The 23,633-nt window shown below is 48.2% G+C and overlaps 1 protein-coding gene across 1 annotated transcript in view; it reads left to right on the top strand.

Moving 5' to 3' along the window:
* The window catches only part of Igf2r (insulin like growth factor 2 receptor), a 97,542-nt gene that overhangs the window by 2,133 nt on the left and 71,776 nt on the right, over window positions 1-23,633 (top strand). Inside the window, exons 2-4 of the mRNA XM_076858065.2 lie at window positions 15,986-16,125; window positions 21,403-21,527; window positions 22,339-22,437. Of these exons, the coding sequence (XP_076714180.2) occupies window positions 15,986-16,125; window positions 21,403-21,527; window positions 22,339-22,437 (364 nt within the window). The remainder of the gene's footprint in view (window positions 1-15,985; window positions 16,126-21,402; window positions 21,528-22,338; window positions 22,438-23,633) is intronic.

Below are 23,633 nucleotides of genomic sequence, written 5' to 3'. Positions count from 1 at the left end.
TCACATGACCTTTCCCCAGTCACTGCCTCATAGTTGCACATGGAGACTGCAGAGGCCCTAGCTTCACTCCTGGGGTGGGGTGCAGTTCCTGGCGCAGTTGGTTTTTGGGAGAGGTGAAGGAAACTGGAGGAACCATTTTGGCCGTGGCTTTCAGGACCGCTGTGCAGTGGAGAGGCCTGGTCCTGCACAGCGTGGCAAAGCCCCGCAAGTGTAGCTGGCTCCAAGCAGCACTTTAAATAAGTGTTTGTTTTGTGAAGAGATTCCGAAATACGTTTTGTGAGTGGCAGGAGGAGTGCTGTGCCAGGTGAGCCCTGCGATGTGGGAAAAGTTAGTGATTGTCCTCAGCTGCTTCCTGGGAGCCAATAGAAAGGACTTGTTTCTTGAGGCCAGTGTGACTGGCCTGGGCAGAGCTCCTGGGGTGGGAAGGAATGTCCGAAGGTCAGTGGGGCAGGATCAATGAGAACAAGAGGAGAGGGCAGAGGCCAGGCCATGCAAAACCATCAGAAGTGACCAAAATGCTCTGTCTGTCCCTATATTTACTACCACATGCTTTAAACTTTGTAAGATGCTGTATTATGTATATAAAAGCAAGTTTTTACCCTTTACTTAGATGTTAACATCCTTAATCAGTGAATCTTAAGTGTACTAATAAGAAAAATGCACTGGTGTGGCTCAACTCTAGGTAGTTAGATGCTTTAAAATTCATACAGAACATGTTTTCCCCAAATCTTTTAGGTGTAAGGGTATAAATGCTGGAAAGTTTTTATTTTATTGAGGACAAGAGAATAATGAAGCCAGCTGGGAGTTGAGGTTGGTTAAGTTGCTATCTCTAAGGATTTTTTTCTTTTCTCCTGCAATTTTTCAAAAGGAACAGTGCTTATATGCCTAATCTGGGCCACATGTTAGCTTGGATGACATCCATTTGTGTAAATAAGTTTCTTTTAACCATAAATGTGTGCAGAAGTCTATGACTGATAATTATGGTTACATTAGGCCTCATGCATTAATTCTTAGAACAGCATTGCAACAGATTCCTAGGGAATGAATGTCTAATTGGGCTTCACATCTTTTATCAAAGTTTCATAGAAAGAAAGATTTTTAGAAGACAGGGCTGAGAAAAATAATTTTAGATGTTATCTTCTCTATTTCCAGCGTGGCACATCAACTGCATTGTACTGGGCAGAGAGAATTCAGCAGTTTCAGAACTGGGTCCAGTGGCAGAGTGTATCTCATCACTTTGTGGGTGCTTTTGTGTGTTGTGTTCTTCTTTGGATAGTCCCAGCCATGGAGATTTCTTGGTAATATCCCAGCTGGTCATGGATGGTGTAGGGGAGGTAGAAATAGCTGCTTGAGTTTATGGGAACTGCCAAGCTGTGATCTGAAGTGTTGTCCACTTGGCTTTCCCACCAGCAATGAGTGAGATTCCACTTTTCCACATCCTTGTCAATACTTGGTCTTGCCTCCCCCACCCCCCAGCACGGGGCCGGGGGAGGGGGTTGAACCCCAGGGCCGTGGGTGTGCTAGGCAAGCACTGTACCACTGAGCTCCATCCCCAGCCCTTTTAACGTTTGGCATCAGTCTTGATGTGCTGCCCAGCTGGCCAATGTCCTTCTGCTTGAGCCCTTCCAGAAGCTGGGGTTGCAGATGCGTGCTACCATGCTGGTTTGCCAGTCTGAATTTTAGCCATTCTAGTGTGTTTATCAGGTATCGTAGTGTTTTAATTTCCATATTCCTGCTGCTTATGGTGTTGGACAAGAAAAGAGCGAGCATCTTTTCTTGCATTTTCTGGGATACCTAATGAACTTGAATATCTTCCTGTATTTACGCACCATACAGACTCACCTGGAGTATCTTGTAGAAATAATGTCTTGCCTCCCCACCCCTTAATGTTTTGTTTGGGTCTCCTTATTGGATTTGAGGAATTTCTTAGGGGCTCTGGGCACAGGCCCTTTCTTAGATATGTTACATGTGTCATGCTTTCCTCCAGTCTTAAGTGATGTCCTTTGAAGAGCAGATACTTTTAAAATTTGATGACTCCAACTTACCTATTTTTTTAATGGTTCATAACTTTTTGTAGCCTGAGAAATCTTCATCTGCTGCAGAATTTCACCACCTCAGCACTGTTATTATTGGTGCTAGATAATTCTTTGTTGGAGGGGCTTTCCTTTGCATTTCAAGTGTTAAGCAGCATCCCTGGCCTCTACCCACTAGATGCCAAGATCACTTTCCACCATGCACCCCTCCTCCAACGTAGGCAAAGAGAAACATCGCCATACGTTTTTCTTTTTTCTGGTATTGGGAATGCCCTGGGCATACTTTACCATTGAGCTCCATCCCCAGCCCTTTTAATTAATTAATTTATTTATTTGTGTGTGTGTGTGTGTGTGTGTGTGTGTTGAGACTAGGTCTCATTCTGTTGCTTAGGACCTCACCAAGTTGCTGAGGCTGGCCTTGAACTTGCAATCCTCCTGCCTTAGTCTCCCGATTTACTGGGATTACGGGCATTGCATCTGGCTCCACACATATCACATGACCCTTGGGGGGCAAAATCTTCCCCAACTGAGAAACACTCGTCTACCCCGTGGTCACAAAAGAGCCTCTCCTGTGTTTGATTCTACGTGTTTTAAAGTTTTAACTGTAGTGTTTATCACTATGTCTACTTTTTTTGGTTTAAATTTTTATGTATGATGTCAGGAAAGGGTGAAACTGTATTGTGTTCCATAATATATGTAGTCTTATTTACTAATGTTGTGTGTGGGATGTTGGCAGCTAAGCTTTTAAGTGAGCCTGGCTTATCTTTTGTTGTGATTTACTTGGCTGATGTTGTTATCAGGAATGTTTGCTTTGTGGACAGAGCTGGTTAGCTTTTAGTATTTTTCTATGTAGTGTCACTGTTTTCATACAAGTTGGACATTTTCTGTTCAGTAAATTTTGGTCAAACATAGCAGCACGCTCCTGAGACCTTGGACCCCGGAGAGGTAGAGTGTAAGTGGGGAACAGTCTTTGATTATGATTTCAGTTTTTTTTTTTTTTTTCCTTGTGGTACTGGGGATTGAATTCAGTGTGCTCTATGTCAGCTCTTTTAAAAAATGTCTTAAGACAGGATCTCACCAAATTGGCTGAGACTGGCCTCGAACTTGGGGTCTTCCTGCCTCAGCCTCCAGAATTGCTGGTATTATAGGCGTGCACCATTGTGCCTGGCTATGGGTTCAGTTTTATCTACTCTCACTTGTCTATTCAGATTTTCTTCTTTTTCTTGAGCCAATTTTGATAATCTCTCTTTTCCTAGAAGATTGTCGTTTTAGTTATACATTTATATGTAAATATGTACAATACTATTCTTTCACATTTTCAAAAATACTCTTTATATGTAGGTAAATTTAAAAGTTTCTAATGCTTATTTGTACACTTTTTTCTTAATTATATTTACCAAAGATATATTTACCTTCTTTTAGTCTTTCCAGATTTTGTACACGATCTATCACCATTTTTTGTGTATATCCTCTCTTTCAATTAATTTTTCTGTTTCTAGCTTGAATTGAAAGCAAAGATCTTTTATCTTAAATCCTTTTACATAATTAAGAAATGTTTAGAGCAAATGTTCAAAGCAATGTTTCTGAGCCCCACCGCACTCTTACAGATTTGGACACCGCCCACCCCCATCTCCAGTCCATTAATTCTGTATATTTTCTTCTGGGACCCAAAAGTCTGTCTATTTGGCCTAGAATGCAGTTTAGTGATAGATTTGATCCCCAGCACATACCACCCCCGGCCACATACATACATACTTTTAGTAGTTAAAACTTTCTGGGTCCAATAAATTTTTAGATTTTTTTTTTTCCAGGTGCTGTAGCCTGGATGTGGTTTGAGTGGTCCCTCAGCTTCCTGTGTTGAGTTGAACCCCCACTGTAAGGTGTTAAGAGGGTGGAAACTTAATCTAGCCCTGGTGATTAGGATTAGATAAAGCTGTCAGGGTGGAGGTCCCCCCATTGGATACTGGTGACTGTATAGGAAAAGGGAGCGCCCCCAAAATGCTCCATCACCACTAGGGTCCCCTTGGTCCTGCACCCCAGGACCATGAGTAGAATAAATCTCTTTATAAAGTCACCTGCCTCACGTGCTGAATTGTAGTCATGTAACAGTGTCCACTTTAGGCTTTGAATACAGCCCTTGCTGCCCTGCTACTGCAGTTTATTTTTAGAATAGACTTGTTTCTCTTCCTTTCTCCCTGCTCCTCCCAAACTTCTCCCCCTCCCTACTCTCAGGGGAAACAGGATTACCTTTCTTCCCCATTTTAGGCGGATTTATCTACCCTTGAGTGCACACCCACCACAGGAACCAGTAATCCAGACTTTGGGGATGGCACCCAGAGATCTCAGAAATTAACAAGTGAATCACCACTTCCCCAGAAAACTTGTGGCCTGTAGCCTTCGAATCACCTCTTTAAAAGCCGGTCCCTGGTGATGGGCAGGATCAAGGCCTCTGCGACAGGAGTCCCCTGTGTTTCTCCTTTGTTAGCAAAGCAATAAACCTTCTTTTTCCTTTTTCTCAAAACTGTTCTCATTATTGGGTTGGCATCAGGGACAAGGACTGAGCTTTTGGTAACAGTGATGCAGAATGGACTCCTTCCAGGGTTGTGCAGTAAGTGTGGTGGAGTTTCCCCTGGTCTCACACCTAGGCAAGTTGGGGTGTTGTATGTGTTTGAAGAAACAGTTGGTGTGGGTCAGAGTTCTGGCTGTGCTGTTAAGCTTTTCCCTCCACCGACCTTGTTCCTCTTGACTGGCGGGTTGCTTGGCCCTGGGGTCTGGCTGCCACTTTGGACAGGGTTGAAGACGGCGTCCTTGCTGCACTCCTGCCCTCCTGTTGGCCCAGGGTGATGTGTGCTCATGGCTGCCCCTGTCACCCTCCAGTACACACTGCCAGGTTCTGCCTGGGGGCTGTTTGCTTTCCTTTTCCTTGGGAGTCTGTCACCTCATGGTGTTGTGCCCTCCTGGTGCCGGTGATGCGTGGTGGTGCCCGCTCTGCGCAGCGTCTCCTCAGGGACATTTGTTGCTTCCTTGTGCAGCTGTGCAGGGCTGGGAGCAGTTGTTGGACCATGGCTATACATTCTGTTGGAGGGAGGGGCGCTGGGCGGGCATGCCGGTGGCCGGCCTTGGGTCCTGAGCTCTTGTCATCTTCCCGCTTATCACCCAGTGCTGTTCCTGCTGGGAGCAGCACTGACCCTGCTCATGGCTCTTGGCAGCGTGCGTGTCCTGCCCCTGAGGGTTGAGTTGGCTTTGTCAGATCACTTCTCTCCGGACAGGTGAGAGTCACTTTGGGAAGTCGCTTTTCTGGTTTGTGTCCAGGCTTCTTCCCCAAGCCTTGGGCGAGTTGCAGGACCTCAAGGTCTTGGTTTCCTCCTGAGTCAGATGGGGATGCCACCACGTTTTGAGGCTTGGTGTGGGAGTTAGAGTGTTCCAGATGTGCAGAAGTGGGGTGGTGGCTCTACCCGTTGGGGTCCCTCCCTGGATCAGTGATGCGTGTTTTCCAGCCTGTCACTAGGCATGAGGAGCTCTCTGTTGGTGTCTTGGAGACTCAGCCTCAACTGGCAGCACTGCTGCTTGTCTGTTGACTCTCCATGTGAGCTTCCTGTTGAGGAAGAATGGTTTCTACTGTTTGAAAAAAGTTTTAAAGCCACTAGACTGTGGTTCTCCAGGTCCATTTTTCATCCAGAATTCTGAGATTCTGAGTTATGCAGTCACCAGGGCTCCCTCCCAGCTCAAACTCCCTGGAACAATGAGGAGCTTGATAAGAGGTGTGGGGCTTGGGTGGGTGCCAGGTGCCTGTGTTGGAGAGGCCCCTGCATCCCTTCCTGCTCCACCCGCTCCTGCAGTGAGTGGCCAGGACAGGAGGCGGCGGTGGCCCAGGGGAAGAAGAGAAGACCTCCTTGTCCGTCTGTGGAAGAAGTCAGGAAGTCCCTGTGGCTTCTGCAGGGGGGTCAGCAGTCAGAGGGCTTCTGTCCTCACCTGGACCTACCCAGGCTTCCCTGGGGGCGGGAGTGAGGGCGGTTCCCACGTGTGCTGTGGGTGGGAGGAAGAGCTCCCAGGCTGGCAGGCTGGAGGTTGGTGTGAAAGCACTTCCCTAACCCCACCTGGCTGTGCAGCTGAAGACCAGCTGCTGCTGGCCAGGTTCGGGAGGTGCCTAAGGCCACATCGTGTCTCTGTGTTGGCCAGTGCAGGGGGGCAGGTCTGCATGAATCCTCCAAAGGTGGGGGGGTCCCAGGCCCTCCCGTTCCTGTTAGCATAAGGCTGGCTGGTCAGACCAGCCAGAGTCGTTTGGTGGGATTTTTCTTTTTCCTTTTGTGGGCTTCTAGATCCCCTGGGGCAGCCATTGTTCAGTAAGGCGCTGGGGAGGGCTGGGGAGGGCAGTTCCTCCGGATGGGGGGCAGATTCCTGCCTCTCACAGAGGAGCAGAGCTGCGGAGCAGAGGGTCTAGGAGATGAGAGACAGTGGATTTTAGGATCCAGAAGGACAAAGGGAAAGGTGAGGGAATGTGTCAGCCCTGAGCAGTGGCCTTTGCCACTGGGTTTGCCTGGGGAGCGCCTGGAGAGGAAAGTTGGGGCTTTTGCCTGCATTGTTTACCCAGAGTGTGTCATGGAGCAGAGCCCCAGCAGGAGAGGCCTGACCACAGGGTTTCGATTGTGTGTAAAAGTTAATTTGGTGCCATCTGGGTACTTCAGCTTTCCTCCAGAGTCAGTGATAAATTTTAAAACAGCTGTTTTGTACTTAAAGTGAAAAACTCCCTCCACACACCCTGGCCTGCAAATAGAACACCAAGCCCCCAGAACAGAAGTGCTAGCAAAGCGGGTTTCCTAGAAATGACAGGGAGGCCCCATGAGTCACCCCATCCTTCCCCACCTCCTCCCTCCACCTGTCCCTGAACAAGTGTTACTTTCCACACCCAGAGTGAAGCCACCACTTCTGTCTCCGCCATGGACCTTTGGAGAAGACAGCGTGCTCCTGGGGCGGGGCCCTGGGGCTCTGGGGGCTCTCTACATGTCCCCAGTCCCTTCTGTGAAGTGCCCCCCCTTGCAGGGAGGAGCCTTCCAGGACCTCATTGGGACACACCAGTGTGGCTGAGGCACTGGGGCAGCAGGAGAAAGCAGGGACGGCGGGGACAAAAGAGACCAGGGTCAGCTGGGGCCAGAGGCCACCTGGTGACTTTGAGGCCTTCCGAGATTTTGCTAGATTGATGGAGATGTGCAAGTTCTAACTGCTTGGATTTAGTGCTCAGCTGCTTGTTATCCCCTTAAATTGGCGTGTTTTCCTGGCCATGATGTGGTGGAGATAGCTCGTTCCCCGGGGGCAGGGCAGGCCTCTCACAGGCTTGACCACTTTCTGAATTTGTGACCTTGAGTGGTGGCCTCAGGAGGCTGAGGCGTGGTGTTGCACCTTGAGCAGCAGGAGAGTGGAGGGAGACGTTCAGAAGTCGCTCAGGAATCAGTGCCTAGATTGTTGGTAGGTGACATGGTCGCTCAGGAATCAGTGCCTAGATTGTTGGTAGGTGACATGCGGCAGCCCCTTTCTGTGAGCACAAGGTGAGAACTGATTGTTTTGAACAGGTTTCCCTTTCCACCGCTGGGTGTTGGTTTCTGCTGGGCTCAAGTGCCTGTCCCAAGGTTTGACCCCTGCATCTTCAAAGCAGGGACTTTTGTCCTGTGTCCACTAACTGGCTATTGTGAAGGACCAGCACCTGGTGGCCTCATTAGCACTGTGGACCTAGAAGGCTGACCTTCCTGTGCTTAGGGCTCTACAGGAAGGGCACTGGGTCCAGGAGGGTTTCTGTGTCCTTGGGCGATAGGACAGGGTTGGGACCGCGCTGAGCACGGGCTGGCTAGCTCCAGTCGTCCACGCGTGGGGAGAGGAACAGCAAAGCGCCAGAACCCAGACCCTGACTCTCATCTTAGGAAATCTCACGGAGCAGGTTGGGGTGGAAGCACTGGCCTGTCCAACTGCAGCACAGGGAGTGGCTGTGCCTTTGTGTTGGGAAGGGCACTTGGCAGCTCAGTTCAGCAAAGCCTCTAGAGGAAGTGTGTACTGTGTCTCCCTGCTCCTCTGGGCTCTCTTCTGGCGACAGCAGCTGGTGGCTAGGTGGCATGGGGTTTTGGGGGAGGCCCAGTTGCTGGCCTGACCTGAGCAGAAACCCCAGGAGGCACTTGTGTGTGTGTCTGTGTCACCTCCATGCCCTGGACTTGAGAGGCCAGCTCCACTGGCTCTGTTGATGTGGCCCAGTGTTGAGAGCCAGTTTAGTCAGAATGACGCCTGGCATTTTGCTAGAGGGAATGGTTGAAAGGTGACCCTGCTCAGGGATCAGGGCGGATCCTGCTGCCTCAGGCGCCCACTACTTTGAAGTTCCCCTTGAGTTCTCACGGGTTTCTGGGAGAATTGGTGCTGGGAGCCTGGTGGAGGGAGTGTGTTCCCGGGAAGTGTGTGTAGAGGCCTGTGAGAGTTCGGGAATAAAGAGTTGCTGTTTGAACCTACAAGGCTTTGTGGCGGCTGGGTTATTTGTGCCCAGCCAGACTGCGGCAGCCCAGGACTAAGCACCCTCCCCACCCGCCTCTCTAGTTCCTTCCCAGTGTCATGTGACATCTTTGGGGAGGCCTAAGCTAACTTACCTTTTTGTAAACTCAACTTTTAAGCAGTCTGAATCCTCTTGATCCAGACAAAAGCATGGATCCCAGGTCTCAGAAGCCCTGTGTTCCTGGTCTAGGTTCGTCCTCACAGTAGTGACCTTGCATGTTAGCTGGTTTTATAGACAAGGAAGTTAGGGCTTAGAGACTAGGTGAGTCTCCCCAGCCTGTTGCTCAGTGGAGGGCCAGGGTTCAGGCCCTGGGGCCCTTCCCTCTGTTGGGAGAAGGGGTCCTGGCTGTTTCACTTACACTCAGGATGCTGGCCCCGGTTGGCTGCCCTGTTCCCTTAGGCCTGTTGCTGACTTAGAGGCCGTGGCTGACGTGGAGCTTCCAGCTGGGCCCCCTATCCAGCCAGCTTCCCGCTTCCAGACCCTGTGTGACCGTCTAGGAAAACCAAAGGCTGTAATGCCTGTCACTTTGTGCCTTTAAAAAAAAAAAACCAAAACAGGCCTCCTATCTTTATCCTGCTTTGTGGGTTTGTTAGAGTAGGAAGTGAAGTACTTCCTATATAAGCCTGGGCCGCGCTGTGGCAAACTCCTGTGTTCCCCAGCTTCACACCAGGGTAGGGTCATCCTGCTAGATCAGATTTTTCCCTCATTCGCGTCTGCAGCAGAGCATTGTCTGTAGCAGGGGCCAGGCCCTGTTCTGCGGTGGGCCTGGGGGCCCTCCCTCCTCATATGCTCTCCCCCTTCCCTGCTCTTTGCCTTCTTTCTTAGTTTAGGAGACTGGTCCAGATTTTTGAGGTTCATGGGCTGGCCATGTGAGCTGGGACGCTGAGAATAGCAAGGGTCAGTGAGGAGCGCACAGTGTCCTAAGTGTTCTGCTAGAAAACCTGGATGTGTAGGTTGGAAAGACTTGTCACCCCCCTGTCTCCAAGTGTGGGTTTGTGGTTCATTCACAGCATTCCTCTTGCTGGTGACTACAGCATCTAGCTGGATGGAGTTAGCTGTATGTTGCCAACTGTTGTTCTTTTTTTTTTTTTTTTTAAAGGAATTAAATTACAGATTCACACATGATTATTATGACTGGTTCTGTCATACCCGCCCTATATGCCAGTTATTCTAGGCCACTGGTACAATGTTGAACAACTACACGCCCATCACCAAAACCCCAAGGCTCACAGGGAATGAGGGAACTTGGAGATATTCCAAAAAGTGTGTGTGACAGTAAATGAGGAGGGGACAGAATGTGATGATAGTTCATTGAGTATGTTGGAAGGGAGGAACCCAGTTTTCTGGGTTCTAAGATTTTTCTTCCTTCAAGGGATCGGGCATGTCGTACATTTTGGCCATAGAATTTTACTCACTTTTAGTGTTAGCTGTTTTAAAAATGAAAGAAGTTGACATTGTGTCTTGCAGTTTTTCAAGCACTCAGAGGTGACATGAGAGAGTGGTGTCACAATAGCTTGAAGCCAGTCAGTGGCAGTGGCTGTGTGGCTCTCTTCACTGCCCGTCCAGGTGCAAGGCCAGAGTGCTAGCTGGTTAGATTGGCTGCAGCTCTGCTGCCCCTCGCTTGGTCTGGGCCTGGCCAGTATGGGCTTTAGGGGTGACATTGGCTGTAATGGTGCTGGGAAGGTGGAAGCAGATGCCTCCCCGCCTCTGGGTTGTTGGTAGTCTGCTTTTAGTTGTGTGTGGCCTTCTAGGTGGTGATCTGCCCTCACCTTTCAGGACGTTAGAAATATAAACCAAGTGAGGTTGAAATGGAACCTGCACAGGTGTGGATGGCCACGGCTCTGCAGGGCGGCTGGGCAGGAGCGCAGAGAGCACCTGTGAGAGCGGGCATTGTGGAGCTGTCTGGAAGGGGGAAGGCTCAGACTGGGTGCTTGGCTCCTGCCCAGGTCAAGGGTGTAGCTCAGCAAAATCAGAGCTGCCTTTTGAAGTCATTGGCTGGTGTGACTTCTGCCCCTCCCCCATTTCCTGCTGGACCTGATGGTTTGTAGGACCTTCCTGGGTTGTTGATGACACTTGTCACACTCTACTATTTGGCTTGGTCAGCTTGAAGGAAGGTGTGAATTTGAAGGGAGGAAGACAGTGTAGAGGTTCCTTGGTGGAGTCTGCCACCATCTAGGATGCAGATAGACAGGACTTGCTGTCACTCCTATGGAGGTCTGCATGGTGCCAGGAGAGGTTGCATAGGTGGCTGAGGTAGCACCTCTGGAGTTTGGCAACACAGACTACAGAAGAGAAAGCAGAGTTGGGCAGGGAGCAGGCAGTCTGCCCACGGGCCAGTGCAGGGCATCCAGAGTCCATAGCTTCTCCCTGGAGGCCGCCCTGCAGGGGCCAAGCCTCTGGCCGTCACCTGCTCCATTACCATGGAACGTTACCCTTGAGAAGGGAATTTCCATACGTAGAGATGCGTTTTTCTGTGTAATTATTGTTTTAATGAATCAGATTACACAGTACCGGTTGGTTGCACAGCGTACTAGGAATTTGGAAATCTTCATGCCATACAGGAATCTGTCATCTTAATGGCACTTTGTGACAAAGTCTAAACACTGAATTTTTGTGGCATGTTTTGCTAGTTTCACTGTGGTAATTCAAACTAAATACTTTTTAAAAACCGAAAATAATTCAAAGTTGAAAACAATGAGACTGTTTACCTTGGTGGTTCAGCTCTTGCCCATGGGGCTCAGACCAACCTGGATTTATTTCTGGCTTTGTCACCTCATGACTGACCATTGGGGTCTTTGACTTCAAGCTGAGGAACTTGAGAGATTGAAAATGGTGTCAGGGGGTTGGGGCAGATGCGGCTCAGGGTCAGCGCCGTGGGTGAGCTTTGTCCAGTGCCTCGGTTTCCTTCTCAACCCATGGGTGAATAAAGGTTCTCTTGGGACAGGAATGCAGGTGACCTCCAGAGTGACCTTGGGAACCACAGGTGGGAGTAGGTCACAGAGATTTAAGACAGAAGGAATTGGTTGGTGAGAACAGAGATCTTCCCGCCTCCATCCCAGGGTCTTCTGTTTTTACTTCATGTGAGAAACAAATGTCTGTTTTTTTTGTTTTGTTTTGCTTTTAAAGTGGTTCTGCATTTGCTGGTGGTGGTTTTGGGAGGGTGGTGTTGCTGTCCATGTGGTGGGGTCACAGCCACCTGGAAGGTGCTCCTGGTGTGGGTGAGGTGCCCTCAAGCTGCAGATTCACAGGTTGTGCAGGTCGCCCAGAGGTGTCACATGGCATGCGGTGTCTTTGACCTGGATTGGAGCCCTGAGAGCGCGAGGGCATCAGCTAGCCAGCGGTGTGCTCTGAGATGAGGTGGACCAGGGAGGATCTGGCTAGTTTTCAAAACTGGGGTCTTCACGGGGGCTTTGGTGTTCCCTGGAGGAGGTGCCTTCTTCGAGGATGGTGACTGACTTCTGCAGGGCTGGGACAGTGAGCAGTGATGGCGGCCATGTGTGCAGATGGCCGGCTGCTTCCCCCCCTCCAGCTCTCCTGCCTGCCGCCCCCGTTGATGGGGTGGAACGCAGCTTGGAGCAGGGTCTTAGAAGAGCCACTGGAGGGGAGTGTTAAGTTTCCAGAACATGCCAGGGGGCCTCTTGCTGTCCTGCCAGGGAGGTTGCTGGCCATAGCAGAGACATTTAAGCCACTCTGAGTATGAGCGAGTGAAGACGAAAGGCCACAGAGCTGGCCGGTATTTTATCCAGAGCTTCGTTTTTTGTTAAAATTCAAAGTTTTAATGTTACAGCTTAGTTTTCTCTCTGATCTAATGTGTTCGCTGCGTTTTCCCTGCACCACCCCCAAGCCTGTGTTTCGCAAGCTGAGCTAGCTTAGCCTGGCAGGACTTTCCTGGGGTCCCAGGCGAGCCGCCTTGCTTGCCTGGTTGCTCCTGGAGCTGTGTCCTTTGGATGGAGGTGCTGCTTTTAGCTGTGTGTTCACTTTAAGTAGAGGATTTCTAATAGACTTTGAGACCCAAGGCCATTACTTTTCAAAGGTATCATCATATTCTTGGTCTGATACCTTTATTCTTTGGCTCTCTCATACCATCCTAGTGCTTTTACACTTTAGTATTAATTTTTAAAGAATGATTTGTGCCTAGGCCTTTCTGGTGGCTTGTACTTTAATCTGGCAAGAAATCCAGAATCATCTTGTTTCAGATATGTGGAGAAAAATGCTTAAAAAGTGCTATTAGATATTTTTATTTAAATTTATTAACTTAAAAATTAAAGTTTATTAAATTTATATTTAAATTTACTATGCAGTAGCTTCTAAAACGTCTTTGCTACTTAGGGGAGTGTGTCTGCCTGACAGTCACATCCCCCCAGGGTCTGTACCCGAGAGTGCATAATCGTCTGTGACCTCGAGTTTCCAGTGAGATGATTTCGGCTGAGTGACTGTGCCCGTCTTCGTGATGCCAGACGCCAGGCGTGTTTGTTTTAAAGCAGACACAGCGCCCACTGGCTTTAGAGTATTTCAAGTACTGACAGCCTGCAGATGCCTTGTTAGCCAGCTTAGAAATGTGCTGTGACCATTCCTTCGTTTTTAAGTGATGTGACCCAGGTCTCAGATCCCAGCGCTTCGCTGTGTGCTGTGGTGTGTGAGTCTTGTGGAGGTCGCCAGCCCTGGGAAGAGCCAGGGTGTGGAGGGCTTTAATAACCCGCCCTGCCTGCTCCCAGCACCATGTACGTTTTGATAAGTCTTGAGGAAAAAAAGGAATAAAATGCAAATATGGGGCTAGGGTTGTGTCTCAGTGGTAGAGTGCTTGCCTAGGTGGTAGAGTGCTTGCCTAGGTGTGTGAGGCACTGGGTTCGATCCCCAGCACCACATTAAAAATAAATAGGTAAAAACAAATAAAAGTATTGTGTCCATCTACAACTAAAATATATTAAAAAATGCAAACATAAAAAGAATGGTCTGTAACCAGGAAGCTGCCTAGGAACCCTGATTTCCAGGGTTTACTCCTTTCCATTTCTCTTCTTCCCAAACACATACTTTTTACAGTTACCTTATGTAAACATCACTCTGCAAAAACAGCAGTGTGTTTCTGGTTTTAAAGAAAAGCATAGCATTTTAGGTGCTATGTGGATTTTTTTTTTTCTTTCTTTCTTTCTTCTTTTTTTTTTTTTTCCAGTACTGGGGATTGAATCCAGAGCTCGCACATGCTAGGCAAGCACTTCACCCCAAAGCTCCATCCAGCCCATTTTATTTTATTTTGACATAGGGCTTGCTAAGTTGCCCAGACTGGCCCTGAACTTGCCATCTTCCTGCCTCAGCCTCTGGATTAGCTGGGATCACAGGTGTGCACCACTGTCCCCGGCCTGTGTGAATTTCTTTAGGGTGGATTCCTACTGGTTGACTCATTTAAAATTATGCCTTTAGGTATCTATCATGTGCTTAGGACTGTGAAGTACTTTAAGGAGGTCATGTTGAGGTTTTTAGTCTACTGACTAGTAATTGGAAAAACTTAGTTTTTAACAATAAAAAATTTACTAATACTTCACAAATAAAAACTTGAGCTTAAGCTTTTCAGGAAAAATTCAGTGTTGAGAGGCCTTCCTTTACTTGAGGTATTAAATCAGGCCCCTGCCTGACAGAGTGGGTGGGTCTCCCACCTCCTTGGTCTCACCCATTGCCTGCCGCTGCCCCCTGCCCGCTTGGCTGGGTTCTGTTCTGTGAGTGTGGTCGGTTCCCTGCCTTAGCACCTTGCAGTGGCCGGTCGTCTGCCTGGTGTGCACCTCCTTTCCCTGGGGTCGGTCCTGCTGGTCGGTTCCCTGCCTTAGCACCTTGCAGTGGCCGGTCGTCTGCCTGGTGTGCTCCTCCTTTCCCTGGGGTTGGTCCTGCTGGTCGGGTCCCTGCCGTTTCAGACGACCCCCAAGTCTGCAGTAGCTGGTCACGTGCTCCCACATTCTGGTGGTGTGTTCATCGGCGTCTGCCCGCAGGTGGGATTGTTCTGAGTGTTCTGGAATAGGCAGTCCAGCAGGCCAGGGACCTTTGTCTTTTTGGTTCAAGAAATACTTGGGGGAACCAGCGAGTAAGGGTGGCCCAGGGCAGGGAAGAATCCTGAGTGGGGGTTTTCTCTGTGCTGGGCGATCCCCTCACTCCAGGAGGCAGCTGAGCTCTCACTGATGTAGAAGTCAGTTGAGTAACTGCTGTCAAACCTGTGGTCACCCCCAGGCTGGGCACTCAACAACCTGTTTTTCAGGTTTGTAGCAGTTCCCTGGCCAAAGCCTGCTGGGGACATGGCATGGCTTGTGTGTGCTTGCCTCCCTGGCTGCTGGGAGGTAGATCTGATTGCTCCCCAGACAGAGGTTCACGGGGGTGCCTGGTGCCTTGTTTGCCACTGACCCCAGAAGGCTGTTGTGGTTCCTCTGTTGCTGGACAAGGCTATGTGGGAGACATTCTAGGCTCAGAGGGTGCGTGGGGTGCGGTTTTACGCTGAGTCACTGCTCCAGAGCCCCAGAGACGGGGTGCAGAGCTCTGGAAGTGGCTGCTTGTGTGAGCCAGCTCTTCCTTTCATCAGAGGCACTGCAGCAGGGGTGAGCTGCAGGTGGGGCTAGTGGTCTCACCCACCCTCGCATCTCGGAAGGCCGGGCTGGGCAGTCTCCCTGAACCAAAGGCAATCAGGTGTTCTGCATTCTGCAAGTAAGTGTTTAGTCCCTGTCCTCCCTTTCTCTTTCTGCCTTTGCTGGGGAGTTGGTTGCATTTGACAAAACACACACACCATTCTCCCAGGGAAGAGCAGAGAACAGGATAATTGGACAGAGGCGACAAGCCAGCTGTTTTGTTCCCTGTGCAGGTGCATTGGCCATCAGGTCCTTCTGGAGCAGCTTGCCTGGCTCTGAGGGGACAGGGAGTGCAGACACTCCAGAGAGTGGGCCTCAGCCGACTTCCTCCTACGCGGAGTCGGGTCCTTGCAGCTTATGCTGTCAGTTCAGATCTGCACTGTGACTGTACGAGGTCACATCAGAAGTAGGACTGTCTTCCATGCCAGAACTGGTTTTAACTATTTTTTTTTAAGTAAAGTCTGCAAAAACTAAAAAGTTCGTTAGCCAACATTCACTTGGCTTTTCAGCATTTTGGGCCATTAGAAAAGTTACTCCCTTATAGTTGGTGTGATTCCTCAGCAGTTATCATCTTCATGGTCGATGTTAGTCTTGGTGATTGTTAGGTCCTGTGGTGGCTTCAAGGAGATCTTCCCAGAGAGAGGTAATATTTAATGGTTTCTGCTCTGACTTCTTTTCAACTTACCATACTTGGCTTTAGTATTTTGGTTAAAGAAAGTATCTTCTAGTTTGTGGTTGTTTAAGCAAGTGTGACTTGAAAGTAAAATAAGAGAAGTTAAATTATTGGCAAATCAATGACAAGTTGTTTTTTTCTTCCTTTCTAGTTTTATATGGGAAGCTGTTGATACCAAAAATAACATACTTTATAAAATCAGCATCTGTGGAAATGTGGACATCGGTCAGTGTGGGCCGTCCAGTGCTGTTTGTATGCACGACTTGAAGACCGGCATCTACCGCTCAGTGGGTAAGTATAAGCGACCGCAAGATGCCCTGGTGGCAGGACATCACTTCATAGATGGCTTCATGTTGAGGGCAGTGTGATATAGCTGGGTCCACAGCTGAGTATTTTATAGTACTTTCATTGTATGTTTTATAATAGTTAAAGTGCCAGTTTGAATGTCTCCTATGAGATGATAAGATTAGGTTCCCTCGTCTAGTGGATCCTATGAAAACAACAGTTGGGGAGAATTATGCAGATGTGTATTTAATGCAGAAAGATGCTTCCTTCAGGGCTCTCCCTTCCCACCCGCATTCTTCTTGCGCCATCTCTACTTGCCACCATGCCCCCTCCCCTGCGCCCTTTGTCCTTCTTCTCTGTTGTCTGATTCTTGGGTGGTGCGTCCTCAGGGTCAGAGACTGGTTGCTGGCCTTAGGCTTACATTAAAAATTACATAGTCCTGACGAGTGCCACCTTTCCTTTCTTGGGCTCATGTCATTTCCCCAAATTATTTTTCGGGTCAGGATCCCTTTCCTGTTGAGGGTTGTGGGTCCCCGTGGATCGACAACTCTGCCAGGTCACATGGAGTGGGGTTATGGCAGATGCCCTATGGGGACACAGTGTGGTCTGCGAGGTGACTTTTGACCAAGGCAGTTCAGATGACAGGTGCTGTTCTGTCATGAGGAACAGTGGTGGACTGGAGACTGTGGTGTCTTGAGCAGGGTCCAGCAGTAGTCAGAAGAGGGTGCTGGGCGGTGTTTGGGTCTGGGGCGAGGGCTTACTGTGGCCGTCTGTCATGTTGAATGGAGATTCCTGCACACAGTTAAAAGGGTGTTTTAGAAAGTGGTGTTAAGAGATGCAGATAAAGAGGTGCAGGTCTCCTGGGAGGGCCCACTGTTCCATTTCCCTCAGCTGAGGACTCAGGCGGGAGGCTCTGAGGCCCGGGATGGACAGTGAGCAAGACCTGGTTGTGCTGGATTCCCGGGTCAGACCAGTTGTGTTACTTGGTGATCTATGTAGACAACTTGGGGGAAGATTGTCTGTTTCCTCATTGGGATCTTTTGATGATTCAGAGAGACCACAAGTGAGCCTGTTGGCCAGTGGTGTTTAGGTTTCAGAAAGGGGAAAATGTAGTTTTACTCTTGACTTTGTTTATAATACTAGCTTATAATATTTTTGGCTAATGGAAGTGTGTCTGGCAGTTGGGGGCAGCGAAGTGCAGTGTAATATACCGTGCCTGACACAGGTGCAGAAAGGCTACCAGGAGGATGCTTGTGAGATAGGCGTTGCTGGAAAAGTCAGAGACCAGGTTCTGTAGGCTGTGAAAGGCAGGAAGGAGGTGGTAGTTTCTGGAAGGTGTTGGATCCTTTATAGATTCTTGGTGATAGTGATGGAGAGGTGATTTTACGGGGGGGGGGGGGTAATTTGCTCAAGGGAGAGACCCAGGCAGGTAGATGAGTCAAATCTAAGTTATGGTTTAGGCTCATGATTTGAATCAGCAGTTTCCAGGGTCCTTTTTCATCTGTGGACATATAGGACAGATACCTTTTTCGGAGCCTCAGACTCCCTGAGAGAGTGAGGACGTGTACCTTTAGCCCAGAGGTAATTGCTCCTTTTCTTCAGCTAGGGAAAGCAAATCACATTCATGAATGAGAGTGACGCTGATGTTAGCATAGGGGTAATCTGAATAAATGTAATCTTACCAATTGGAGTGTACAATGAAAACAACATTTGTTTGCATTTAGGTGTCAGGTCTCATGTGTTTAAATAAAACATTTCATTTATTCAACAGCCTTTTGAAGTAAGTGATTTCATATCCCTCATCTTATAAATGAAGATACTGGAGCCTAAAGTAGATAGACAACTTGCCACGTGTTATGCAGTGATGGCTGTGAGTGCTGACAGGCCACCCTGGGGCTGGGGTGCTTACTCAGGGCTGTGTCCCAGAGTTCAGGTTTGCACTAGACAGGTAACAGCTAGAATGGGAATGGGGGGAGGTGTGCACTACCCTGAGGGGCAGCGAGAGACTAACTTATGATTTTGCTAGAAAGCAAAAAAGGTGACCTTTCCAAACAGCCACAAAAGCTGGCTCCACAGTAGGTCAAGAGGAGCTGAAACCCCGTGAGGGAAGGAAGGAAGCCGTGGCAGGAGGATTGCAAGTTCAGAGGCAGCCTCAGCAACTAAGCAAGGCCCTAAACAATTTAGCGAGACCGGTCTCAAAATAAAAAGGGATAGGGATATGGCTCTGTGGTCAAGTGCCTCTGGGTGCAATCTCTTGTATATTAAAAAAAAAAGCTGAGGCCCTAGTATGGAATAACCTGAAGCAACCTGAGGGTGTGGAGGCGCCTGTACATCTGCCCCAGGTCAGCGCCCTTGTCCATCTTCTTTTTAGAGTGCCAGCCTATTCAGATGGGCCTCTGGGAACTCAGCCCAGGCCTGGAGGCCCTGTACGGGACAGGAGGCATTCATGGGCTCCCCAAGGTGGGGCAAGCCCCTGCCTTGCCCTGGAGCTTGACCTTGCACTGCCTCCTAGGCGGCCTGTCCCCAGCCTCAACCCATACTCCAGTGCCTGTTGCTCTGTCCATCTCCATCCTGGCTTCCTAGCCCCGCCCCATATTCCCAGGTCACACCCCTGACCTCGCCCATGTCCTCTACCCTGTCTCCCTCAAGCTTGGCCACAAAATCCTCCGCATCCCCCAAGCTGCTCACCTCCTGTGTTCACCTGGCCCCGCCCACTTCCATGCCCTGTCCCAACCCCTCCCACCACCCTGCCGGCCACCACCCACTGCCTCAGCTCGGGAAGCCTCCACAAGGATGGGCTGTGTGCTCTTTGCATGAGCTGGTCAGGAAAAATATTCTGCAAAAGAAGGACGTCAGGCAGACCTTTGCACTGATGGAGGCACAAGAAAGAACTGCCGTATTGTGAGCCCCTTGCTGTGGGCTTTCCTAAGGTGTTGACCTCTTGCTCACTGGCATCTTATTTCACCCTCTGCCCTCTTTAGCCTCTCCCGTGCTTGCCTCCCCATGGCCTCAGTCAGGTGAATGAGGGGTTAAACCAGCTCTAATCTGAGTTCATGTCATGTTCATTGTTAATCTAGGGAGGAACCTTGACCTTTTCCTTCTTGAAAATCAGGTTGTTTTGTATAATACAGTGAAACCCATCTCTAACAAAAGGAGGATCTTGACAGCAGCCATCATCTGCTCCCCCTGCACACTTCCCTGTTTTCTATTGGGAACAGTCATTAGTTCACATCCTGTATTTAGACGATTTAATTGCTATGTACTGTATCCAAAATTTTTTTACTCTTATTTCTAGAAAAACCAGGTACGTATGTTATTAATGTTATTTAAAACTATACCTTTTGCTATGCATGACTTTTTGGGACTTATGATAATAGTAATAGTGTGTTGCCAAATATCCCTGGTGTTCACTGTGGTCTGCCACTTCTTACTGCTGCAGTGTTTTGTAGTGTGTGTCTACAACAGCGCACTTCCCCACTCTTCTCCTCAGGAGGCTCTGGGTTGTTTCCAGGTTTTGACTATCCTGAAGAGCAGTAGGTAATCTTTCACATTTCCTGTTACAGATAGTTATGTAAGCATGACATTCCTTTGTGTGTATGCATACCCTAGACTGTTATAGCTCAGCCATGGTACAAGAGCATCCAATCTTAGGGCAAATTGTCCTGCTAACTAAATAATGGTCGTACTAATTTACATTTCCACCAGCAACATAGGAGAGCCCTGGATCGTCGTACTTTCAGCTCAGTGTTTAATTTTTGCTAACCAGGTAGCTGTAAACGACATGTCATGTGGCCTGATTTGCAGTTACTTGGTGGCCAGTGGTACAGAACTTCCCTTCCTGTCTATTGATGGATGGTTATTTTATGTCAGAGAGTGTCCTGTCCATTTTACATTCATTGGTTGTTCCCTGGATGTGACCTGTCTTTTCTCTCTGGAAGCTTAGAATTTTCTTTGCCTTTGATGTCAGAACTCACTGTGACTAGACAGTGGCTTTCCCTTTTCTCTCCTCCTTGGTGTGCTTTCAGTTATAGGTAATTCATTGTGTATTTTCTTAAATTATTAAAAAAAGTTGTGTGTGATTGTAGGTGATATTATTTATTTATTTTCGATACCGGGGGTTGAACCCAGGGGTGCTTAACCACTGAGCAACATCCCCAGCCCTTTTTTACCTTTTATTTTGAGATCAGGTCTCATGAAGTTCTTTAGGGCCTTGCTGAATTGCTGAAGATGGCTCTGAACTTGAAGCTCTTTCTCAGCTCCTGAGTCCCTGGGACTACAGACGTGTGCCCAGTGCCTGGATATATCTGGATGTTCTTGATGTTAGTTCTTTGTCAGTTTTGTGGATCTTCTAGTTTATAACTTATTTGGTTCCTTTAGGCTAGTTTATGGTTAGATTTCCTAAGAGTTAATTTTGCCTATTGAACTCTTAAGAAATCTTTGCCCACATTAAGACATGAAAGGTATTTTCTACAGTTTTTAAAGTCTGATTTTTAATGTTCTTCAATCCATTTATAGTTGGTTTTGGTATACATTGGTAAGCAGGGATCCGGTTTTGTCTCCGTCTTGTGGATGACCATTTTGTTTCCAGGGCCATTTATTGAGTAGCCCCCCACTTCCCTCTGCAGGACTTCCTCCTAATAAAAGTTTGATATACAGGTATGTCTCTGTGCTCTTTAGTCTATTGGCCTCTTTTCTAGTCTGTTGGTCAGTTTACCTATTCCTGTACCAACCCTGATTTTATGTCGTTTATTCTGAATTATTACAGCAATGTCCCAGACAAATCCAGACGCAGTCACCCTACTTACAGGCCTTTCTGAAAAATCATCCTTTCTAAAATGCATGTGCATTGAGAAGCATTAAAGGATTTGAGTTATACATTTTGATTTGTGTTTTTGAAGATAACATTGGTCGAAGATGAATGGGGAAGGGTGATGGTGAGGGACAAGATAAGGGTGGAGGCACAGGGACCAATTAGGCTGTGGCACGAGGTGGTAGAGCTGGAGATATGTGGATGGGTTTGAAGTGAGGGACAAGCAGCTGAACTTTCTGATGTCCGAAGGTAGTAGAGGCTGGAAAGACAGGAGTCAGGTTGTGTCTGGGTCTGAACACCTAGCGGGGGTGGGATGCCATTCCTGAGGTGGAGAATTCTGGGCAGGGATGATTTTGCAGGTTTATGAGGTTTCAGATAAATGGTAGTGCCACTTTCAATTTGTTTCTCCTTGGAAATAGCTTTGTGGTTATGTGTGTTTTATAGCCTGCTCATTCTCTTTCCTCTCCAAATAGGCGACTCTCTTTTGAAAAGTGCAACCAGGTCACTTCTGGAATTCAACACGACCCACAGCTGCGATCAGCAAGGCACAGGCCACAGAATCCAGAGCAGCATCACCTTCCTGTGTGGGAAAACCCTGGTGAGTGGGAGGTCAGGCTGAGGGAAACTGCCAAGGCATTTCTGAGTATCATTTTAGGATTTAAAGCTATGACTGGTGCATCCTCAGGCCCATGAGCTCTCACCTGAAGACCTCTGAAAACAGAACCAGTGTTGTTCACTTTGGATCAGCCTATCGGCTGCACTGTTACTCACACTGAGACCTGAAAAGAATCTGTTAGCAGCAGCATGAACTGGGAAGGTTTATGTTACAGAGTAAGCTTCTGCTCTTTAATTTCCCTTAAGAATCCCGTGTTCACGGGGCAGGAATCAGAATTGTGAAGTGCTCTTTGGTTTGCATGTAGGCTGTCAAGGTTAATCTCTCCTGAGTGGCATGACACACGGGTGTCATGGTTGGCCAGTCTGGAGTCAGCGCTGGTCAGTCTGGCAGGAGGAGCTGGTGGGTATTCTGACTGTGTCAGGAGGCTCCTCACAGGAGCCTTTTCCTAGGAAGCATGAGGTCACGCTTTCCGCCTGATTTTGCTGGCATTTGGTTCAGAGCACATTTGGAGTTTGGGAGTAGAAGACCCTGAGGATCACATCCCAGGAGCTTGCTGTGCTTGCGGGGTGGGGCAGTAGAGCAGTTTTGGACTGGTTACACTCAGATTCGAGCAGAATTTCAGGAAGCCTTTGTCTCCAAGTTTCTCCATGTGGGAACTTCTTGATGACCTAGTTTGACTAAAGCTGTTGTGTCCCTGTCTTCTTCTGTATTGCTAGTAGCCTTTACTGTGCTCTCTCTTTAAAAAAGAAACTTTATGTAGTACGGTAACAGTTTTTTTCTTTTTTTAAAATAGGGAACTCCTGAATTTGTGACTGCCACAGAGTGTGTGCATTACTTTGAGTGGAGGACCACTGCAGCCTGTAAGAAAGACATCTTTAAAGCTAATAAAGAGGTAACAGAATTTAAGATCAATGATTGTGAAGTCTCTTCTGGGGACCTTTAGGATTTGAAATACTGATCCCAACCTTTTGGGGTAAAAAATCTTGGTTTTTTTTTTTTTGTTTGTTTTTTGTTTTTTTTTTGTTTTCAAACTGCATTTGAATAGAGATACCATGTGATTTAATTGTAAAGACTTTTCTGAGTGGTTCTTATTTTTAGGATAGAGCATTTAAAATGTCACGGATTGTGATGTTTTGGTCTGGATTGGAACTAGACTGACTCACCCATATAAACTTAGTTCCTAGTTTTTGGAGCTGTGTAATGAAGTAAGCTATGCCAAATGGTTGAGACTGGGTTAAATTATTTACTCTTACCACAGGAGCCTTGCTAACAGCTTGTCCTGTTGAGATAACTGATTCTTCTCATACTTTTCTGTTAGTGCTTTTTTCCTTTTTGGTGCTGGGGATTGAACTCGGGTGCTTTACCACTGAGCTCCGTCAGACCCAGTGTTGTTTTTTATTTTGAGGCAGGGTCTTGATAAGTTGCCCAGGCTGGCCTTCAACTTAGAATCTTTCTGCCTTAGTCTCCTGTCACCAGGATGACAGGCATGCACTGCTGCACCTGGCTAGCTTTTTGTTCTCAAGGATCAGAGACTGTTGAGAGCTGGTCACTTGCAGATGGCTTGATCAATACTTTTTACTGGCAGCCTAATATCACAGAGTTTAAGAAAGGGCAAAAAGAGATGTTTGTTTTTTAAAAATTCAAGTGACAAATAATAGATTATCACAGATTTTTCAGTTAAAACCACCTGTTGAAGAAGCCAGTGACGTGGAGGAGGCAGGGTTGCCTCCAGAAGAGAGCCTAAAGCGTGCTCAGTGAGAAACGTTAAAGTGGATTAAGGGTGATATTTGGGAGATTTAAACTTCATTAAAGTTTTAAAACTTAAGCTGTTGGACAGTACATCGTCAGTGGCAGGGGAAGCATCTCAAAGCTGAAAGCCACTTGGGGGTGGTCATCAGAAAGCATCCAGTTGGCTGGCCCTGTCTGCTCTCCCACGAGGCCCTAGCCCTCTTTTGGCCCCACAGACGTTCTCGACGGCTGGGATGCCCGTGGTGCCCATGGTGGTGTTCTGCTGAGTGCCCCCTTACCCCCTGCCTTGCCAAGCTGACTGTGTGTTTCTTTGCCTGTGAAACAGTTACTTTCCAAACA

This window comes from Callospermophilus lateralis, chromosome 6 (assembly GCF_048772815.1).
Source record: "Callospermophilus lateralis isolate mCalLat2 chromosome 6, mCalLat2.hap1, whole genome shotgun sequence".
In the NCBI taxonomy this organism is placed as follows: Eukaryota; Metazoa; Chordata; class Mammalia; order Rodentia; family Sciuridae; genus Callospermophilus; species Callospermophilus lateralis.
This window is presented reverse-complemented; position numbering and strand designations above follow the sequence as displayed.